The 21,741-nt window shown below is 46.5% G+C and overlaps 1 protein-coding gene across 1 annotated transcript in view; it reads right to left on the minus strand.

Moving 5' to 3' along the window:
• Positions 1-20,324, minus strand: part of ephb2b (eph receptor B2b) — a 109,315-nt gene extending 88,991 nt beyond the window's left edge. The window contains exon 1 of the mRNA XM_062456282.1: positions 20,176-20,324. Within this exon, the coding sequence (XP_062312266.1) occupies positions 20,176-20,227 (52 nt within the window). The 5' untranslated portion in view covers positions 20,228-20,324. The remainder of the gene's footprint in view (positions 1-20,175) is intronic.
• Between the last annotated feature and the right edge of the window lie 1,417 nt (positions 20,325-21,741).

Raw genomic sequence — 21,741 nt, forward strand, 5'->3', positions numbered from 1 at the left:
ATACGATAAATCCGCCCACTCTGTTTATGCTGAGGGAGTTTATGTTTGTCACAATTTATCTTTAAAACGTGATTTCACACAAGCTGAATCTGTCCTACAAACCCGCATGCAGGGGGTTGAGGGAGGGGGAGAGGGTTGTGGAGGGTGGGGGAGGTCGGGGGGGGTGGTGAGGGGAGGTTCTGCGACTGTTAAACAGGCGGGCCCATAACTATTCATCATCGGCTGTTATTGGTCAGATCTGGGCTGGAAGGCAGCCAGGACTGCACTTTGAGAGGAGAGAGGACACCTTTGCCTTTTAAAACAGGCATAAATCCCCATGATAGGACTTAAATGCTTTCATTCTGTGGATACAGACTATTATGCCACATGAAGTGTAAAAAGAGGGGAAAAGAGGAACGCCACAGCACTCAGCCTCCATGCAGTCAATATTAGACTAAATGTGTGGAACTGTTTGGCAGGCCAGACCCCTGGATAGACAGCACTTTAGTCTCGAGTCTGCTCTGTTCATTTACTAAATATGTCAGCCCTGTCATAAACCTCTACAATAAAAAAGCCAACCAGATTATGACCACTTTGTGTGTGTTTTGGGTCCTGTCTGTTTAAGCACATCATATTCATAAACTCCCACCTGCTTTTCAAAAGAACAGATGTGTGTGTGAGTGTGTGTGTGTGTGGGTGTGTGGGTGTGTGTGTGTGTGTGTGAGTGGGTATGTGTGTGGGTATGTGTGCGTTTTCATCTACTGTCGCCTCACATATTCATGCATTCATTCGACATCACACAAACATGCACACAAACACTGCAGCCAGAGACATCTGCATCAGCATTCTCTCAACGGCTGCCAGCTTTATTCAAAGAGGAGAAAGAACAAAGAGGTAGAGGATGTACCAAACACCACGGACCACAGAGCAGGCGGAAGCGTTTGACCCCACACTGTGTCATAAACACACGCATGCATGCACGCACGTGCGCACACATACGCAGGTACTGTACACACACACACACACACACACACGCGCATTCACACGCACACATAGACTGTACAAACACACACAGAAGCAGAGATACTGTACACACACACACACACTCCCTCTTCTTCCTTTCCACATCCCCGACAGTACCTCGCTGTTAGACATCCCAGTGAAGAGATAGGTCAACAGCCACTCAAGACTCCCAGTGACTGAACACACCAGTCATGTCTTCCCTCCTCCCCAAGCAGCCAGACACAGTAGCTGTTTGTATCGTATACAGAGGATATACAGTGCCGCCATCTATAACTCACCAGTCTGAACTCCTCCCTGGGGCGTCCTCTCAGACAAACAACAACAGCATATCAGTTCACCTCTACATAACAAACAGGTCATTTATCTGTGTGTGGGTGTTCCTGAGTGGCCATCGAGCGGAGCTCTTATAGAGGCTGGGTGAGAGGGGTGGAGAGGACAACTGCTTATCTAGATGAGACCCGTGTCTGTCAGGTGTGGATGTGCCACGCCTCAGGTGTGGATGTGGCACGCGTCAGGTGTGGATGTGGCACGCCTCAGGTGTGGATGTGGCACGCCTCAGGTGTGGATGTGGCACGCGTCAGGTGTGGATGTGGCACGCCTCAGGTGTGGATGTGGCACGCGTCAGGTGTGGATGTGGCACGCGTCAGGTGTGGATGTGGCAGGGTCAGGGTGACACGTCATCCATGGGGGTGAGTAAATACACTGTCTGCCTGTCTGTCTGTCTGTCTGTCTGTCTAAGGTCTGTCTGCCAGTCTGCCTTACTGCCTGTCTGTCTGTCTGTCTGCTTATCTAAGGCCTGCCTGCCTGTCTGTCTGTCAGTCTGCCTTCGATTACTGAGGATATTATATCTCCTACTGCTCTCATCAAACAAGAACATTGTGAAAGACTGTCTGTGTTTGTGTGTGCATGCAAAGGTGAATGAGTGTGTGTGTGTTTGGGTCCAGCAGCCCAGGATAGTACGAAGCGATCATTCTGTACAGCAGTGTTAATCCCCCGCCTACATTAAAGCACAGGCGACATGAAAGCGGCTCATCTCTGGAGAAGCGGGCCAGCATTCTGTACGTGAGCCTGCCCCCCAGTCACATCCCTTTGTAGGGCGGAGAACATGGAGAACTTAGGGAACATGATGGAGAACACACAGACTGGGAATTCTAGAGCTTTCTTTCTGGGAATCCTTGTGGGTTCTTTTGGGCCTGAGGAAATGCATACCCCATATTTGGTCCTGCTCACCACTCTCTATCTCGGTCTCTCATTTTCTCTCTCTCTCTCTCTCTCTCTCTCTCTCTCTCTCTCCCCTCTCTCTCTCTCTCTCTCTCTCTCTCTCTCTCTCTCTCTCTCTCTCTCTCTCTCTCTCTCTCTCTCTCTCTCTCTCTCTCTCTCTCTCTCTCTCTCACATTCCTCCATCCTCCTCATCTCCACTAGATAAGTAGAGCAGTAGAACATGTTGGTGCTGTATTCCAGGCCAGTAGGCCAGAGTGCACCAGCTTGGTCTCCAGGACATACACACACCTCTAGGACACACACACACCTCTAGGACACACACACACCTATAGGACACACACACACCTCTAGGACACACACACACACCTGCCAAACACACAAACACACCTCCCCAACACACACATACAGCTCCCAAACACACACACAACCCCTCAAGGACACACACACATACCCCTTCCGAACATACCCACACCTCCAGAACCGACATCCAGACCAGGACATAGCAACACACACACACACACACACATCCAGGACACAGCAACACACACACACACCTCTCGGGAACACCACTACTGTCCTTTATTTTAATCCAACATCTACACCCAGTAAAACTGTGTTTTTAATTAAACTAGAATCCCAACCAGATATCTAAACATGCAGGTCACGGAGAGGTGATTATCCCAGGAGATGATGAGGAATCACTCCTAACTTCCTCTAATGATGGTGATGACACTGCAAACCCTGCATCTGTTTACAGTAACCAGTAATGACCTCACACCCCTGTTGAACTGTGTCCCCAGGAAGTGCACCAGCACACTGCTGACCTTCTCTCTTCGCTCTGTTGATCTTCCTCCTCTCTCTCTCTCTCTCTCTCTCTCTCTCTCTCTCTCTCTCTCTCTCTCTCTCTCTCTCTCTCTCTCTGTCTCTCTGCCTATGCTCTCCATCCTCTTTCTGCCTCCTCTCACCCTCCTCTCCCTCCCCTCCCTGTCTCCCTCTCTTTCTCCCTCCTCTTTATATCTCCCTCCTCTTCATCTCATTCCCCCTCTTTCCCTCTCCTTCCCCCTCTCCCTGTCGTACCCCTCTTCCTCTCTCTCCATCTTCTCTCTCTCCCTCACCTCTCTCTCTCCCTTCTCCGTCTCCGTCTCCGTCTCCCTCTCTCTCTCTCTCTCTCTCTCTCTCTCTCTCTCTCTCTCTCTCTCTCTCTCTCTCTCTCTCTCTCTCTCTCTCTCTCTCTCTCTCTCTCTCTCTCTCTCTCTCCCTCCCCCTCTCCACTGGGAGTCATTAGGGACTAGAGAGAGCCGTTCCAGCCAGCCTTCCATTCTAGACGCTGACTGCTCCATTCTTAATGAGTGGATGACAAGAAATTTAACCCCACACCTACTTAAGACCCCCATCCCTCCCTCCCACACACACAACTCGCACGGACACCACACACACTCACACACACACGCAGAAATGCACACATGTCCAATATTGTGGTCTGTGCAAGGCATTGTGCTGTCAAGCTTGACATGAAGAATGAGCATTATTAAATGCAGTGCTGACAGTGCAGTCAGATACATTACAAACACAGTCTTGCTCTCCAAAAATAATATTTGATTATTGTTTGGACTGAGAAAAACCTGGTTCCCAGAACTGGGTGTAATAGAGGACTGGGAGCGGAGTAGCTCCAGCTGAAAATGGGCAACTCCTTACCTACTGAGACGGAGAGAGAGAGAGAGATGGAGAGAGGGAGAAGGAAGGATAGAGAAATAGAGAGCGAGAGAGAGAGAGAGAGAGAGAGAGAGAGAGAGAGAGAGAGAGAGAGAGAGAGAGAGAGAGGGGGGGGGGGACTAGGGAGGCACAGAAACACAAAGATTGCAGGCGGGACATGATATGTGGAGGAGGAGAGAGAGAGGAAGCAAGAGAAAGAGAGGGAGAACAAGAGAGATCAGGAAAAGGAGAGAGAGGTCATGAGCAGTGTGGAGGTGCAGTATACGCTCTGAAAGGTAACCGATGGATGCTACAAGGGAGAAAGAGTCATGGCAGGCTGGTTCTCTCAGCTCACAAGCGCAGCGCGTCACCTCCCAGTCACACACACACACAATGGCGTGTTTACGTGAGTCCCTCCATGCACACGACCTTCCTTAAAGATCCCGGGGACTGTGGCCTGACCCCCCCACCCCCACGCCCACATGCACAGGATACATGAAAGACATACAAAGGCGCAATTATCAACAGTGATGGCTTACCAAGGAGAAACCTTGGAAGAGAGAGACAGAGAGAGAGGGATAGTGAAAACTCCTGTGGTTTCATTAAACTGCCAAAAGTGTGGAGCACACACACACACACACACACAAAACACACACATACAAGCACACAGATACAAACACCAACACGAAAAAAAAGACGTAAAAACACCCACACGCAAAGACACGCAAACGAGGACAGAGTCATTGAGGTGGGCAGAGAGACATCAGGCAACCTTCTTATCCTCCCGGGCTGAGGAGCCCCAACGTCAGCGAAGCCCTCCGCAAAGGTGACTGGGACCCGTTGCTATGGCAACCCGGCACCGCACTGATTTAGTCAGTAATTAGGCGTTAAACTGATCTGACACAGAAAAAGAGACTGATGGTGAAACTGTGGTAGAGGGGGAGGTGGAGGAAGGAGGAGCGGACAAAAGGAGGAGGAGGAGGTAGGAGGTGGAAAGAAGGGGGGGGGGGGAAATGATGATGAGAAAAGCAGGAGAAAGGGAAAAGGGAAAGGATGCAGAAAAGGAGGCAGAAGGAAGGGGAGAACAAAGAGGAGATTAGACTGTAGGAGGTAGGATGTAGAAGGTAGAGGTAGGAGGTAGGAGGTAGGAGATAGAAGTTAGAAGCTAGGAGGTAGAAGGTAGGAAGGTATCTAGGAGGTAGGAAGGTATCTAGGAGGTAGGAGGTAAGAGATATAAGGTAGGTGGTAGAAGGTTAGAGGTAGAAGGTTGGAATTAGGAGATAGGAGCTTTGAGGTAGGAGGTAGAAGGTAGGAGGTAGGAGATAGGATGTGGAAGGTAAGAGGTAGGAGGTAGACAAAGGAGGTACCTCTACACTAAAGCAAGCCCTACAGAAAGCTGATAGGGCCTATAGTGCTGCATGGGCTTTTAACTAGTTTAGACGGCACAATAGCAGATTCAAAACAAGTTTAAGACTTCTGCATCAGACAAACAAGCTTCCATGAGAGCAGAAAGAACACTACCATTCAGAGGCCACAAAAGGACAGCCTTCACACGGCTCTCCGACTCTATGCGGAGTCAGTGGGGTATGCATGACAGACTCATGGAAAGAGGATGAAAACACAGCTGAGGGTCTGTCAGTGTTTTGGCTTCTAACAGGGAGCAGGACCCCTCATGCACCATTCATCCTCTCTGCAGGGGGGAAACTAGTGCTGCTCCGAACCACAGCCATCCTCAGTGGGTTGCTATGGACCAGAATACTCATCGAACCCCATAAGCCGAAGAAGAAGAAGAAAGATGAGTTTGGGAGTGGTGAGACACAGGCTGCTTTGTGAAGGATTTCTGAACAGGCTGTAAGATACGCTTCCTCTGTCCCAGTGTTTCTCTTATGGACTCCAGGTTTGGTCGATGGACTGGACGTGGTCTGCATCAGATATCACGTGAGTGTAAGTGAGTGTGTGTGTGTGTGTGAGTGTGTGTGTGTGTGTGCGTGTGTGTGTGTGAGTGTGTGTGTGTGTGTGAGTGTAAGTGAGTGTGTGTGTGTGTGTGTGTGAGTGTGTGTGTGTGTGTGTGTGTGTGTGTGTGTGTGTGTGTGTGTGTGTGTGTGTGAGTGTGTGTGTGTGTGTGTGCGTGTCCCAGCCCAGGCAGCCAACCGAAACGTACACACACAAGCCAACCACTGTCCCAGGGGGCATCACCAGGGGTTATTGTCCTATTTCCTTTTCCTGCCCCAAACGTTTTTTTTTTTTTATTGACATAAAGCCACCCATACACCCATAAAAGAAACATGCGGTCCTCATACACACTAAAGATTAGGAACCAGCCCGGCGTACGTAATCAGATTCCCAGCGTGTTTCGAGCATCTATTGATCAGTCTCTTGTGTTCTGCTCTGGGCTGCCCCAGAGGGCTGTGTCATCCAGCAGGAATGCTTTATTTCCCTGGAGGGGGAAGATGTAAACAGTGACACACAGGGCTGGTAAATAATGCATGCTGACTAAATGCAACCACGGGGGTGCTCGTGATTGAAGGGCCCCGCACCTTTCCCAGAGACGTCTGGCGGTCTCGCTGGCGTGTCCCAAACCCCAGGAGGGGACGAGGGGTGAGGCCCTCCCCTGCTTCTCCAGGGGGGTGGAGGGATGAAGGGGGGCCGGAAGGGCTGGCAGACTGGAAGGTTGGAGGTTCGGAGGGAGAGAGGGTGCGTGGATTGGAGGAATGGATGGAGCGATGGATGGTGGGAGGGTTTTAGGGTTGAAGGTTTGGAAGGAATGAGGGATGGAAGTTTGGAGAGATAGAGGGATAGAGGGATTTTTCCTCTGGGAGATTTATATTTCCCTATAGCTCTCGCGTATCTAAAGCTCTTTCTGATCCTACAGTCATGCTAAAGCTCCATAAGCTATCCTTCTCTGGTGCTCCAGGGCAGGAAGACGTCTTCTGACAGCACATTAACCGGCTCGTCAAGGCCTCCTCTCATCCTCTACACACTCCTCTCTTCCTCCACAACAGCCTCTCCTCCTCCACATCCTCCTAGCCTTCTCACCCCCATTTCCTCTCCTCCTCGCGGCCCTCAGCGCCCACATCTGATCCCTCCCGCCTGGTCGCCTGACCATCCGCAGCCCCTGAACTTGCACACGTGTTGCCCCAGAGCCACAGGCACAACCATGGCTCCCTGACAGGTGTGATAAAGCCCTCGAATCGCTAGGCACCGATGAGGTCCTAGCAGGAAAAGTGACAGGTAAATGTGTTATTCAGGAGTGGCGTTTCGACCGCCTCTGCAGATCCCCCTCTTTATATTTAGCATTAGCGTGTGTGTGTGTGGGGGGGCACAGATGGTGGGAGAGGGGAAGGACAATGGAGAGTGAAAAAGGGGAGGAGGAAAAGAAGGGTGGAGGTCTGTGTTTTCGTTGAGGAGGCTTAGGAGGAGAGGAGGACGACAATGGGGGAGGAAAGATGGAGGCCAGCGTGTTGTTTCAAAGTGCACAGCCTTGTGTTCGGAGAGGAGGACTTTCAGAAGAGCCCTCCAGCTACCCAACATGGAGTGGGAGCCACCATAATAGATTCACACACTTCTTTTGTCCAGTGGGAGGATTAGAAGATGCGATTCTCCAGATTTGCTGTGCATGAACACACTTGGAGTGGGTAAATACTTCCCCCTCCCCAACACTCTCTCTCTCGATCTCGAGTTCAAGAGCATTCACTCTCTGAAGAGAGCCCGCCTCAGAAAATGAATTTCAACTGGAGAGCCAATTACTCATCAATTAGCTTGGTCAGCGTTATTGTTTACGCAAACGTTTCTCAGCTGCGCCATGTTACAAGCTCCCGCCCCTCAGACTTCACAGCGTGAGGAGATGCTTCCGGAAGGATACCCCCGCAGGTGATGCAGACACCTGAGCTTCTGAACATAACACCTACTACAGGTGAAATGGGGATGGTGGAAGGGAGAGGAGAAGTGGGGGAGGGCAGGGAGGGCTGGTGTGTGAGGTAGGATTACCAACATGTTTAGACATTAGAGTGCCCTCGTGTCAACGATCCTTGAGGACGCAAACCACAAACCAGCGCGACACTTCACTCCAAACTTCCCACCTCGCACTGTAAAACCCTTCCAGCCCGGTCTAACCAGGTGTGGGTGCGTGTGTGTCCGTGCGTGTGTGTGACGCTAAGAAGACCCAAACAAGTGGCGACTGGGACAGACAGCAGAGAGGGAGTTTGGCGACAGGATGTCGGTTTAAAGGGCAACTCTGGGCTGAGCCAGTGTTCGCACCTCATCTACCCTAATCCTGCTGCACGCCTCTGATTTCCATGCTAATACCATAATACCAAGAGCCTTGTTGAGGAACCCTGCAGGGCTGAGTCAGTCACAGAAGAGGAGAGAGAAGAAAAAGAGAGAGAGAGAAGAACAGAGAGAGAGGGTGGGGGAGAAAGAGAGAGAGAATGAGAGAGAGGGTGGGGGAGAAAGAGAGAGAGAATGAAAGAGAGGGTGGGAGAGGAAGAGAGAGAGAGAGAGAGAATGAGAGAGAGAGAGAGGGTGGGAGAGGAAGAGAGAGAGAGAATGAGAGAGAGGGTGGGAGAGGAAGAGAGAGAGAGAGAATGAGAGAGAGAGAGAGGGTGGGAGAGGAGGAGAGAGAGAACGAGAGAGAGAGGGTGGGAGGGAGAGGAAGAGCTAGGGAAGGATAAAGAGCAGGGTGGGGGAGGAAGAGCGAGAGGGGATAAGGGAAGAAAAACAGAGCAGGAGATGGAGAGCAATAGAGAAAGAGAGAGAGGTACGGGAGAGAGAGACGGTGTGCGTGTGTGTGCGAGAGTGAGCGTTTACACGTGTGTGTGCGCGTGTGCGTATGTCTAAGAGACGGCATAGTGTGTACATTACAACGGCAATGTGTTGAACACACACACCCGTGCGTCTACACACACACAAACACCAAAATCTTTTCCGTCGGAAGGAAAACCACGGAGTGATTCTCCTCGTGGTTTTCTATTTCGAAAAAGTAGGCCAGCCCGCCATAAACAGGCAAAACCTGGAGAACGACACTTGGACATGTTCCACTGGCGTGTTGGTTTTATATGGCGCTGTGGGTTCAGTCACATGACAGACATGCGTTTCCATGGACGCCCCTGAGGTGGCGCAGCGTGTTGGGACGGAGGGGAAACTCCTCGTGGAGAAAGGGCCCAGGTTTACCTGGGCCCCGCCTTCTCTCACTCTCAGACTCCTCTCATTCCTCTTACCTGACAGCGGGGTGGGTGGGTGGTTGGGTGGGTGAGGGAACAGCCAGGAGGGAGGGAGGGGGAAAGGAGAGGTGGGGATGAGACGGTGGGATGGTTGGGTGGGGGCAGGCGGGCGGGCGAGCGAGCGGAGGGGGTCTGGTCCTACCTATACCATCACTCACCACAGTGGAGCCCAGAGAGACGTTTGAGCTGCCAGACTCATACACGCACACGCACAAACACATACATACATACACAAAAACAAGTCCCTGCTCACACACACACACACATACATACACAAAAACAGGTCCCTGCTCACACACAAACACACACACAAGCCCCCTGCTTGCATGCACAGACATACACGCACACACACACACGCATGCATACACACACACATACACACATGGACAGGGGCAAGCAGCTAATCCCAAACATGTTTTTTCAATCATTCCAACAGGCAGCTTTCTGACAGCCAGTCCATCAGGGAACATAGAGGCACCACATGCACCTCTTAGGCCTGCCTGTCTGTCTCCACTGCCTGTCTGTCTCCACTGCCTGTCTGACACTGCCTGTCTGACACTGCCTGTCTGTTTCCACTGCCTGTCTGTCTCCACTGCCTGTCTGTCTGTCTGTCTGCACTGCCTGTCTGTCTACACTGCCTGTCTGTCTTCTTTATGTCAGCCTGCCAGCTTACCTGTCTATCTGTCTGTTTGTCTGTCTGATAGCCTGCCTGCCTGCCTGTCTGTCAGTCTAACCATCTGAAACACAATACCACAGAGAAGGACACAAACAAAGTAATCAAACAGAGGTTTATTCTATCGTTAGAGGTGCAGTGAGGCTGTTTGCATCTGTGACATCAGGTTGGATAAGCAGTAGTTATTTACGTTCCATATGCTCTATTTGGATAATAGCACATGTTAAATCAATAATATATATAATCAATAATAATGAAAATAATAATATATATCAATGTAAATATAAATGTATAGATACCTGTGATAGCGAGCTGGAGAGAAGCTTCTACGACCAATTGGAAAGCTACAGAACTTCACTGTCCTTTGACAAGCATGAAGTCTGCCTTTGTCTGTAGTTTCGGATTACTAAACTGCATCGCTGCCATAAACAGTGGCATCCTTTATGAGTCTGGGATTAGAAGTTATATAAGCATATATATATACACACAAGTGTCAAAAAATTCCTTTTTGTTAGCGATCCATCATTTGTCAGCTTTCTCCAGGAACATTTCCTCATCATTCGTCAACCTGCGAGCAGCTATTGTTATCTCTGGAGTGATGTGATGCATTGTGGGTATGTGCGAGGGTGTGAAGCACAAAGAGGGACAGCTATAGCGCTGATATCCACGCCGGCTAGCCTTATCTGCAGATGAAAATGCTATTTGCGCCGCATGAATAATAACGTTATACACGTTTAAGCATATCATATGACTTATTCATTTCTGTGAACGGTCTCAGCTGGGCCCCTGCATTGATTTCACAGCCACAGCAGGTATTCAGAAATTCTCTACTGGTTTCCCAGCTGCCCTCGCAAATGATCCGGTGTGATTACTATCTATAAAGACCTGCCCGGGGAAGGCATGGAAAACCCTCATCCTCACTCTTCCAGGTCTGTCTGTGTGTGTGTGTGTGTGTGTGTGTGTGTGTGTGTGTGTGTGTGTGTGTGTGTGTGTGTGTGTGTGTGTGTGTGTGCGTGTGCGTGTGTGTGCGTGTGACTGTGTGTGTAAGTGTGGGTTGTGCGTGTGTGTCTACAGTATGTCCGTGAGTGTGTGTCTTTCTCTGTGTGTGTAACAAATGTGTGTCTGCGTGTGTGTGTTTACAGTGTGCGATTGTGTGTGTGTGTGTGTGTGTATCCTGTGCTTCTGTTTCAGTGAGCAGTGTTACATCATCGATGCAGCCCTCCCGGACATCGTTTTCACCGCCCCCAGGGGACACACATCACCGCAGGCCTGGCCTCGCTTACATGGTGGGCGTGTGTCGCGGGGGTTGGATTCCCCCATCTGAAATCTTAACAGGACAGGAATGAGAGTAAAATAACTTTGAGGACGGGGACCTGGAACAAGAAAAAGACATGGTTTTACAGTGTAAACGTGGCCTCTTAAAACCCAGACCCTGTCTGTCACTCTGCCCCATGCTGAGTTTGCTTAGTGAAGCGCTATTATGCAAATGAAGTGCTTGCTGAGCCTGACTGGGGAACGTATCATTGAAGCTATTAAAAGAGAAAATGTAATAACCCTTCATTGAGGTGACTCCATTAAACGTTCCTGAAGGTGTAATCCCATGCTAAACTAAGCCTATTGATTAGGGCTTTAATCCACTGTGGATTGATGTCCAGGGGGCTACAGGACGCTTGGCTGGAACACTCCATGAATACCCAACCAGAATATATCCAACTGCCAACGCATTGTACAGTTGTGTCATTCTAATGTCTTCCACTAACAAAATAATCCTTTGATTTTCATGTTGATACTGTGGCGCTTTACAAAGGTCAGTTGCTGTTGTTGTCCTGATTACACAGCGAGCGAAAAAAGAAAAAAATAGAGAGAGAGAAAATACTAGAACCCGCTCCTTAAGCCTCAAAGCGAACCGCTTGCTAAAGTCCGTCACACCCCACCTGCCACCCCCTGGTAATCTGAAAGCCCCCGTGGTCTTACAGCGCCTAAGTCTGAGCTCTGAGCACCCCCACCCTCCCCCTCCCCCCCCACCTCCTGCCCCTGGCCAGCCCGGAGTAATTGGACTACAGCCGATTAAGCGCTGAGCAGTGGTGCTGTTCCCCTTCTGTTGTGGTGACCCCTTGCCTTTTAGACTGGTTATCTCTTAACCCTCCATTTTTCCCTGCACTTCATATCTCAGCTTCTGCATGGCTGACCCTGCCTTTTAATCTCCCAGGTTATCAAAATGGCCCCTGACTGTTTCTGTGTGGGTTCTCTGTGCAGCACAACGCGCTGTGTCGACCCATTATAAACCTAAAAGACTGTTTGGCCCAAAGCTAACTGGGTCAAAACCTTGTGATGGCATAAACGCTGCGTTTCTCCAGGCTGACTGAAGTGTGGCTACATTTGAGCCTCTTTAGCCACTGACGGGGTTGTGCCAATTGATTTATCGCTGTATCTGAATTAATCTGAGAACAACAAACGATTAGCCCTGGGATCGGTGAATGGAATCACAGCCAAGGGCAGAATTGCTCTCTTAATGCCTCTGTGCTGCGCTAATGCAATTAAATGCGATTTGACACCTCTGATATAAGAGTTATTCATCAAAATCCCTTTGATCTCGCTACCTTTTGAAGGTCTTGTCCATAGATAATTTCTGTCAATCGTAATCTTTCTTTCCTTATATTATATATTATAAACAAACGTCTGTTATTTCAATACTTATATAACTTTCCGAATTGAATTACAACCTTTTCTGAAATAAACAGCTCCAGACTCCTTTGCTCTTCCCCACTACTCTGCTCCTCTCAACCTCTCCAGATAGATAAACAGAGAAACTGCTTAATCTAGAGAGAGATGGAGAGAAAGAAAAAAATAAAAAGAAAGAAAGAAAGAGAGAGAGACAGAGAGAGAGAGAGAGAGAGAGAGAGAGAGAGGGGGGGGGGGGCTTGTGTCCTGTGTGTCAGTGTGCCTCTGGAGTGGAGGCAGAAACAGCCAGCCCTGCTGAGGCCATTAGTACCGACGGGGGCTGAAATCGGTCAGATCAGCTGCAGCTTCAGGAAAGCTACAGGGAACAAGCCACCGCTGAGGTAGATAGGGACCACGCCACACAGAGGGGGACAGAGAGAGAGAGAGAGAGAGAGAGAGAGAGAGAGAGAGAGAGAGAGAGAGAGAGAGAGAGAGAGAGAGAGAGAGAGAGAGAGAGAGAGAGAGAGAGAGAGAGAGAGAGAGAGAGAGAGAGAGAGACAGAGGAAGGGGGGAGGATGAAAGTCATATGTCATTTGGTCCACAGTTGCAGCCCAGAGCAAAGCAGAACAGAATAGAGCAAAGCACAATAAAGCAGAACAGATTTGAGCAGAGCAGAAAAGAACATAGCAGAGTAGAGCAGAAGAGAGTAGAGAGGAGTAGAAAAGAGTAGTGCAGAGCAGAATAGAGTAGAATAGAGTAGAATAGAGTAGAATAGAGTAGAATAGAGTAGAATCGATAAGAATAGAGTAGAAAATAGTAGAATAGAGCAGAGTAGAGTAGAATAGAATAGAATATAGTAGAGCAGAATCGAATAGAGTAGAGTAGAATAGAGCAGAGTAGAGCAGAGGTTCAGGTGGAAAAGGTTTCCCTTTGTAATGCAGATGACAACGCAATCAGGGCCCCTTTGTCTCGGCCCGGTGGGCTGTGGTCCCGGGACATTGAGAAGCAGACACTAATCCGCTGGGTTTGTGTTCTCTGGGCGTGCTCAGAAAGGCAGCACCACAGTACCTGGGGTGTGTGTGGATGGGGGTCTCACACACGAGGTCTGACCTCTCTCAGGCTAGACGCCCCCCCCTCCCTCCTCCTCTTTCTCCTCCTCCTCCTTGGTCCTTTTCCTTCCATGCCTTCTTCCGACTTCCCAATGGCGGTTGGTTTCAAGACGGTTTCTGGCAACACAGGAACTAAGCCGTTTGTGCTTTTGAAATATGCATTAGAAGACGCATGGCAACAATGAAGGTGTTCATAATCTCGAGCGCTTGATCAAGTGTTTTGCACATGTGACACACTGATGGTTTGGAATTAGCCAGTCAGGCTCACGCTGTAATTAAGGCGTTCGAGCTGATTGGTGGGAATGGACAACGTAGGACGTGGAAGCCAAAGGGGAGTGAAAGGTAATCAGAGATCTGCAACGTGGGATTACGACAACAATACTCTCAAATTACACCCTCCACGCTCACAGTGTTATTGTATCAGTGCTAAACTAAACCCACATACTGTACTCTTCTGAGGTGGCTGGCTTTCCTTATTGAGTTATGCAGTTAGACCTCTTATTAAATCAACTCTTAACGTCTCCTCAAACTTGATTAGCTCTTTGTAACATTCTGTAACTGCCGGACAGCTGCACTGCTGTGACACCAGACAGCTTGTCAGGGTGCAGAGCGTTGAAGAAAGAGTTGAGCCTATCCACGGCCATACAACGTGTGCTATAAGGCGTTTACATCAAGCTTGAAAGTTGTAAGACAATGGTTTAAATCACCTTGGTCACAGATTCTCAGTTTAGTCAGGCAATTTTTGCGGCAACACGCTGAAACAATTATAGCCTTAGGATAGAACAACACAGCTATCCTGTGGCTTTTTTCAAGAAGAAAACTGACTCAAGTGATCATTTAGACAAGCTGTATTAGCATGATACATAGGTGCTCAATTGTTCAGCTTTTTCCGGAGCACAGTCGCTCCAGTGTAGCATAAAAAACTGGTTATGGTGAAATCCTACACACGGACCATTGGGAAATTGATATGGAGGTCTCTCTGGTGAACAGAGCTTGTGTTGTGCACACCGTACCCCTACAAGGAACTCCTCACTGACAGCGTGGATGTGAGCTTGAACCCCGCTGCAGTACTGAGCCATCACTAGTACCCCTAGCTTCTGTCATGACATTCCCCTCAGTCCACTCACCAAGGAGGGACTCCGAAAACCTTAATGGAAAAAAGAACCAGCTAAAGAGAATTCAGGAAGAGGAAACGTTGGCATGAGCTCGCCGAGCTTGTGCGGTCACCTGGTCTGGCTACCCATTATGTGAGCACGGGCACTGAACCACCTCTGGTGCTCATGGGACCTGTTAGACTTTAACGAAGGATAGAGCACAGTGGTCGCATGAGGGTTGTTTAGAGAGTCTGAGGTTTCATGTGAAGACGGAACTCTGTCACAGCTCTCACAGAACGGAAGATATGCAAGACTAATATACAGGTATTTTTACTGTATAGACATGAAAGTATAAGTATATTAGTGGACTAACTTAAATGATTTATATTTATATTAAAATACCATGAGACAAAAAGAATCAGGCTGATAAGACAAAACTGTGTTTTTAAATGTATTTGCCAAGATTTACTTTATAAAGTTTTATTTGGAAAATTACATATAAATGAATTTAAATATATATTACACTTTTTCCTAATTATCTGTGTCCTTTTTAATGTATCAGTCTTGTATAATGATTTAGTGGAAACACAGAAGGTCCAACTAACATAGGACCACCAACCACTCTGCTATAAAAACATGTTCACTTTGATCACTTTGAACTACCAACACAAAACTGCAACTATTTATATGTCACTTCGGAGAAGTGCTAAATGGCACGTGAATTAATTTATTCATTAATACATGAATTCATAAATATTAAATCAGTACTAGCAGAGATGAATGCCAGTATTCTGAAGATTCTATTCATCTTCATTACTTTGATATTGAAACATTACTTAAATAACACATGACTATATTTGTATATTTTATCAAAGCCGGTTGGTGCAATGGACTTAATGTAACAACTGACTGCCTTGATGTGACAGAGGGATGGCGTTGTGACCATCGGCTGCGGAGAGAGGCCCGGCTACAGGACAGAAACAAAAGATGGCCGGCTCAAACTGCAGCCGCAATGAGGTCACACTACACCAAGAGGGGACGAGGGAGTTAGTTACTGGAGAAACTCACATACACCCCCCCACCCCCACATACACACACACACACACATTCAACCACCACAACCCCCCCTCCCCTTCATGACTCCTCAGCAAGCAACCTCTCCGAGCCCCACCAGCGATAACACCCCTCCCTGATCTCAACGTCAAGGTAGCTTGTGGATGTTCCCGAAATGTGACACCCATCCTGAAGTGAAACAACTGGTACCAGCACTAATTGAAATTTTGCATGCAAAGTGACAATGCCTGGGCCCTGGGCAGCCGGGATTAGAGGCTGAATAGAGGCAGATTCTTTGTGAAAGCCCACAGTGGTGGTTGGCGTCCACACGAGATCCCCGCATCTGCTCTCCCGCTCGACTGAGAAAACACTAGATTGTGTACAGCCACTCATTTTACCTTCATTTAATCCTGTTTCGGAGATCGGCCCTCCCCCCTTCCGCCCCCAACTCCTACTGCCTTTTGTTACCCCGATAAAAACCATAACACAGTATCCATGTTAGGATAACACGTCTATCTGGGGCTCCACACTGTAGCACTGTACACACAGGCCTCCTCCTGTTACATCTGAAAGCAGCCCACTCAAACTTGGCAGACATTTCAAAAGCATTAAGGACTGGTAGTTTCATGCCCCAAACAACTGTTATCTATGTGTAGTAGACAAACGCTTAGGAAAACTCATAATTGAATTTGTTTGTGGAGGAAGACTTCTCTTTTATATAGCAGCACTGAACAACGAGTCCTCTTTCAGATCGGCTACAAACCAGAATCTTTGGCAATCGTAAGGAGAATACACACAAAACACATTGTACGGTAGAAAAAAAGCACAAGACTACAAAAGCAATGAATCTGGAGAAGGCAGCACTTGAAGTCTACATTACATAGTCTGAGCAGCTGCTACAAAATATAATCTCAACTAAAAAAGATATTATTGAGTGAATTGTCTTTACACAGAAGTCATAAAACAACATCAATTTCAAAGCAGCGTTTCCTTGGTGATAAAACTATTCCTGTCATAGTTTCTGTGAGAGACACTCTCAAGTCTTGTCGTTGTCAAAGGAGTGCAGCTGGTCCCACACCTGTGGCTATGACCCAGGTAAACAAACCAATAGGTAAACAAACAGACATGTCTGACACCACAGGTTTAATAAGACTTCCCCGCCAGAGCTCTGATTCCGATAATGTGTCTTACAGAGACTTGCCTGCTCTCATTAATTACCACTGAGAGACTTTTCACATTGACTGGGAGGGGGCCTGTGTGTACTCTCCTCACCAATATCCCAACGACTCAGCCGTGGATTTGTTCGTTAATGAACTAACCAACGTAACGCTTCGGAGAACGAGTCTTAAGCGTTAACTAATGCATCCCAGGTGGTTCGGTATTATGATCGTGTGGTAAAAAGGAGCCGTGCCTATCCTTGCCCTCTTGGTCTGAAGGGTGGACGTGGGTTCGGCACACACTTTGCCTGCCATACCGGCAACAAAACGTAGTCAAAGCTGACTTTTACACAAAAATGCCGGTATTATATACAGAAAGAAAGCATAGAAAGGGAGTCCAATTTTAAAGGTTGTCATTACTTCAAGCACCGTGAACCTTCGATAACAATCGAAACTGTGACGGCGCAACCATCGTCAGGGCGGCCATTTTCTTTTCTGTGTGACCTCGTAGCCATCAACACTATTCACTGCATCACTACTCCCTGTTGCGTGTTGTTTTTCGGATTAGGGCGGCAGTGACCTCTTTTTCAACTCTTGATTTTTCATACGTAGCCCTCTCCTGCTTCTTCATTGGGCGATAGGCTGGGGTGACAGGAAGGGGAGGATGGCTCTCCTCTCTGTACTCCGAGTGAGTCTGGGCTGAGGGTGAACCGCCACGATGTTCAACTGTATATTGAATACTGTGAAATGCGTTTTGAAATCTACATGATAAAGATCAAAAGAGTGGGTGATACATCTGTCACAGAATAGAAATTGATTAGATTACGGATCATATTTTGTCTAAAATGGGATGAAACACATTGTGTTCCACACAACGATTAGTCTGAAAGTACAGTATGTCGTAGACAAGGGAGTTTGGAACCAGGATAGCGTTATAAGATGTGCTGAACCAGGTCTAACCATGTCCCTCTGAGTCAAAAGGCCTGTCCTCTGCATACTATCATTACACACTGAGCCAACGTAGAGCTAAAGTAGCACGAGTTCTCCTGAAGGGAACAAAACAGTTCCATTGATGGCTCCGGTAAACACAATCCCTGTCTGTCACTGAGAGTGAAATATAGCCCTCTCTTTCAAGGCTCTTTTAATATCTTTTGCAGTCTCACAAGGAGGTCACGTCATATTGCCACGTTTACATTCCAGAGACTGCAAAAAGCAGAATTCCACTCAAAGCAATTGCTTTAGAGACATCAGGCTGCTTTTGTTTTGCACTTCATTGTACACTACATGGTTAACTCTCTCTAGGGCCTAAAAACAGTTGTTTTGAGAGAAGAACATCACTAACCTCTGGCAAACAGCCACTTTTCCACGTTAACCCTGTCACTCCGTACCATCCACAGGATCATCGTGGAGCTGTAAGTCCCCGTTTTTCAACAGATACTTGCTCATTAGTCTTAGTGCATAGCGGATTTACCTCCAAAATGAAAAAAAATTGCATTCCCAAAAACTCCTGTACATAGAATACATGCTTTAATTACATTTTTAATTAAGCACAGACGCACCAAAAATGTGGGTGTAATTATCCAATAATAATAATAATATTCAGATAATGATAATGCTAATTGTTAGTACACAATACAAAATGTAATTATATATTGTAATATAGTGTGTATTGAATTGTACAAATTGCTGCATAAATCATTGGGACCAAATCTGTAGAATATATCTGATATATTGTATATTTTTTTATGGGCCAAATGTAATAGTTGCATGGTTTTGTTTTTTTATTTTATTAATTTAGGATGGGTTATACACTTTGATCAAGATTGGTTGTATATACTATTACAAATCCATTTACATTAATAATAATCAAATAATACCATCGACAACATATTTTTTATAGCCTACTATAATACAAGGAGAATATTTGGTTGGTTGTATCTTCATGAAATTAATGAAGTTCATGAAGAAAAGAAATATATAATACATATAAGGTCAAGAACCGTGCTATACAAACTGGCCCAACCAATTGACACAGGCCTACGCTCAAGAACCGTTTATTAACAGTTTAGGACCAATTAAATTGACTACATTTGACTAGCTTGTAGGCTACTGCAGAAGCTTCGCCCATTTTAACCAGTGTAAATTAGGCATGCAGGCTTGTGCATCAGACATGGATACTCATATTCACTACTATAAATGTATAGGCTACATTTTAACTATTGTAATTGCCTACAGTATGTACTCAATGCTTATACATTTTAAGAATGGCAATGTTGTTCAATGCAGTTGTAAATATATATGTAGATATATATTCAATTTCTCATGTGCAATTTAATATAGGGGATATTAAATTCACAGTGGGTTTTTGACCTGTTAAAGGTCGAGGGCGTATTGGCCGACTCTATTCAACCTGCTCAATAAGAGACTGGGTCGTGGAGGTCTCCCGCATCTTTTGTAGCAATCAGTCTCTAGAGTATTACACATTAATTGCGGTTTAGAATCGAAACGTAGGTTATTCACGAGATAACATTAACTTTGACAAAAGCGAGAAGTTCAAATCTCTGGAACCGCTAAGGTCTCTTTACTATCGAACCTGTTTTGAGAACCAACGTTAACATACGACAACAACAAAAAGCCCGCACGCTCAGGCAGAAAACTCATCACAATTTGCTCGCACTTCAGTCTTCCGTGCCCCAGTGATTTGCGGTGCGTTCCGAAGACGCAGCGCACAGAATCATCACACCATCGAGAGGCTCGATGCAACAAAATGCAATACCGTGTTGTCTGTGAAATTATTCCCAGCTAATGTGACAGTGGCACACAGCTTTCATTATACAATTGAGAGAATAAGCGCCATGCTGCCTGCATGACAAAGTGCCTGTCCGCCAAAGAGTAAAGAGGGGCTGCGGTTCCGGCGGCTGTAACCAAGATACTGTCACATTGGCAGCATTATAACGTATCAACTAGCTTGATAGGTGTAGAGCATAACCTGTGCTGTTTATTCGCTTGGGATGCTGTAGCCTAATTGACGTGAAGCGGCAGCCTACAGGGACCTACCTAGGCTACCTGTGGGGATACGGGGATGTTTGGTGCAACATCCACTTCACAAGCCAACGGTCAAAAGCGCAGTACAATTTCCATTTTAATTTATATTTCCAATTTCCTTTCATATTAAATGTTGGAATTGTTTAGTCTTGCCGAGTGGAGTAAATCGTTCAACGTGCTTCAAAAAATAAGCTGTTACCGTCCGTGCGCTTATATATATTGTTCACAAGGGATAAGGCATTGTCTTACCTTCTACTGCTATCACGCTGGGTATTATCCATAAAATCCATAGAATATCCATTATTGGTTTCTTTGGACGAGAGTGTAAAAAGCCCAGACATTCAAATAAGATAAGTCCTGAAAGCCATTGACAGCAAATGCTGACGGAGACGAGCGGACCTTCACCTTCAATAGAGTGCAGTGGATGCCATAGAAAACTCAAATCTGAACCAAGTTTGGGCGAAACCAAAAGAAGCAGACAGGGGGGAGAATCGTGCAAAACAGACGTGCCCGTGTGTGTTAGCTATGTCTATATGGCAAACATATTTGTTCTGTGTAAAGAGAGAAACCTTACGTTTATAAAATGTATACATTTGAACCAATCATTTTGCTCAATGCGTACAGGAATGTAAACGCAACTTAATCTCACCCATCAAAAACAATTTCCAGAGTCCCCGCTGTCAATCATTAGGAGAAACAGTCTCTTAACTGACTGTTTTATACTCATAATCAAAATTTAGGAGTGACTTTCTGGGGAAAGTGTTTTAGTACAGGCTATTCACCTTTTTTTTGAACCGATTGTCTGAACTATAGTTTCAATCCTATTCGAGGTTTACCGCTGAACAGGTGACAAGGAGCGTGGACCAACTAATAGTAAGAAATCGTTCTTTTTATGCTTAGGTAGCCTACATGTCATTTCTTCCGGCCCACTTCAGAGATTCGGTGACCCTCAATTTAAAAATAATCTGTGTCCTATAGGCCTAATATTATGAAAAATGTAATATGCCCAAATCCTCTCTTTTAGGATTAGGTAAGAAGTAGGAATGTAGCCTACCTTTTCACCTTAGTATGAGAAGTTTCAGTCAGACGAAGAGGACACCATGCTTACAGTACTTTTGAAAACATGCAAATAAAAGAAAGATTGTTTGCTCACTATTTTAATTTAGCTATTCCATCTTTGTTAAACTGGTCCATGTGCATAACGGGCCTTTATAAATGAAATACTTTAGTTTCAGTTTCAGCTCATTCTGTAGGATATGCACAAGAAACATATTTCGCCTCATATTATCCTACTGCTCTGAATTGAATTGCCCTGTAACAATGACTGTCTCACTGAAATAGTTCTCGCTGTGTAATTTTGATAAACTTGATGAAGTAATTTATAATATTACTGTTAATCATCACAGTTAGAATATATAGCCATGTTGGTCAGGGTATTTCAGTTGGAGACAATTCATCTCAATCGGTTACTTATCTCTCATATCCTTGATTTGAGATATTGGATGTAAATCATTTTTTTACACACTATTGAAACACACTTCAATCGATCATTACTTGATTGGTATTTTTAGTTTAAAAAAAACAATATCATCGTCCAATACACACGTAGAATTTACTGGTGATATACTGTCTGTTTTAGTTCATACAGTATGAATATGCCTAGTTAATATGTAAGAGCTGGTTAACTACAGACCAGCTATAGAGTTACATCTCCAGACCCTCACTTATCTCACTTGGGTCACTATGCACAGCCTGTAGAATCTCATGTCGCTTACTCACAACTCCATATACTGTAGCTACATTCTGTCTGGGTGG

This window comes from Osmerus eperlanus, chromosome 1 (genome assembly GCF_963692335.1).
Source record: "Osmerus eperlanus chromosome 1, fOsmEpe2.1, whole genome shotgun sequence".
Classification (NCBI taxonomy): Eukaryota; Metazoa; Chordata; class Actinopteri; order Osmeriformes; family Osmeridae; genus Osmerus; species Osmerus eperlanus.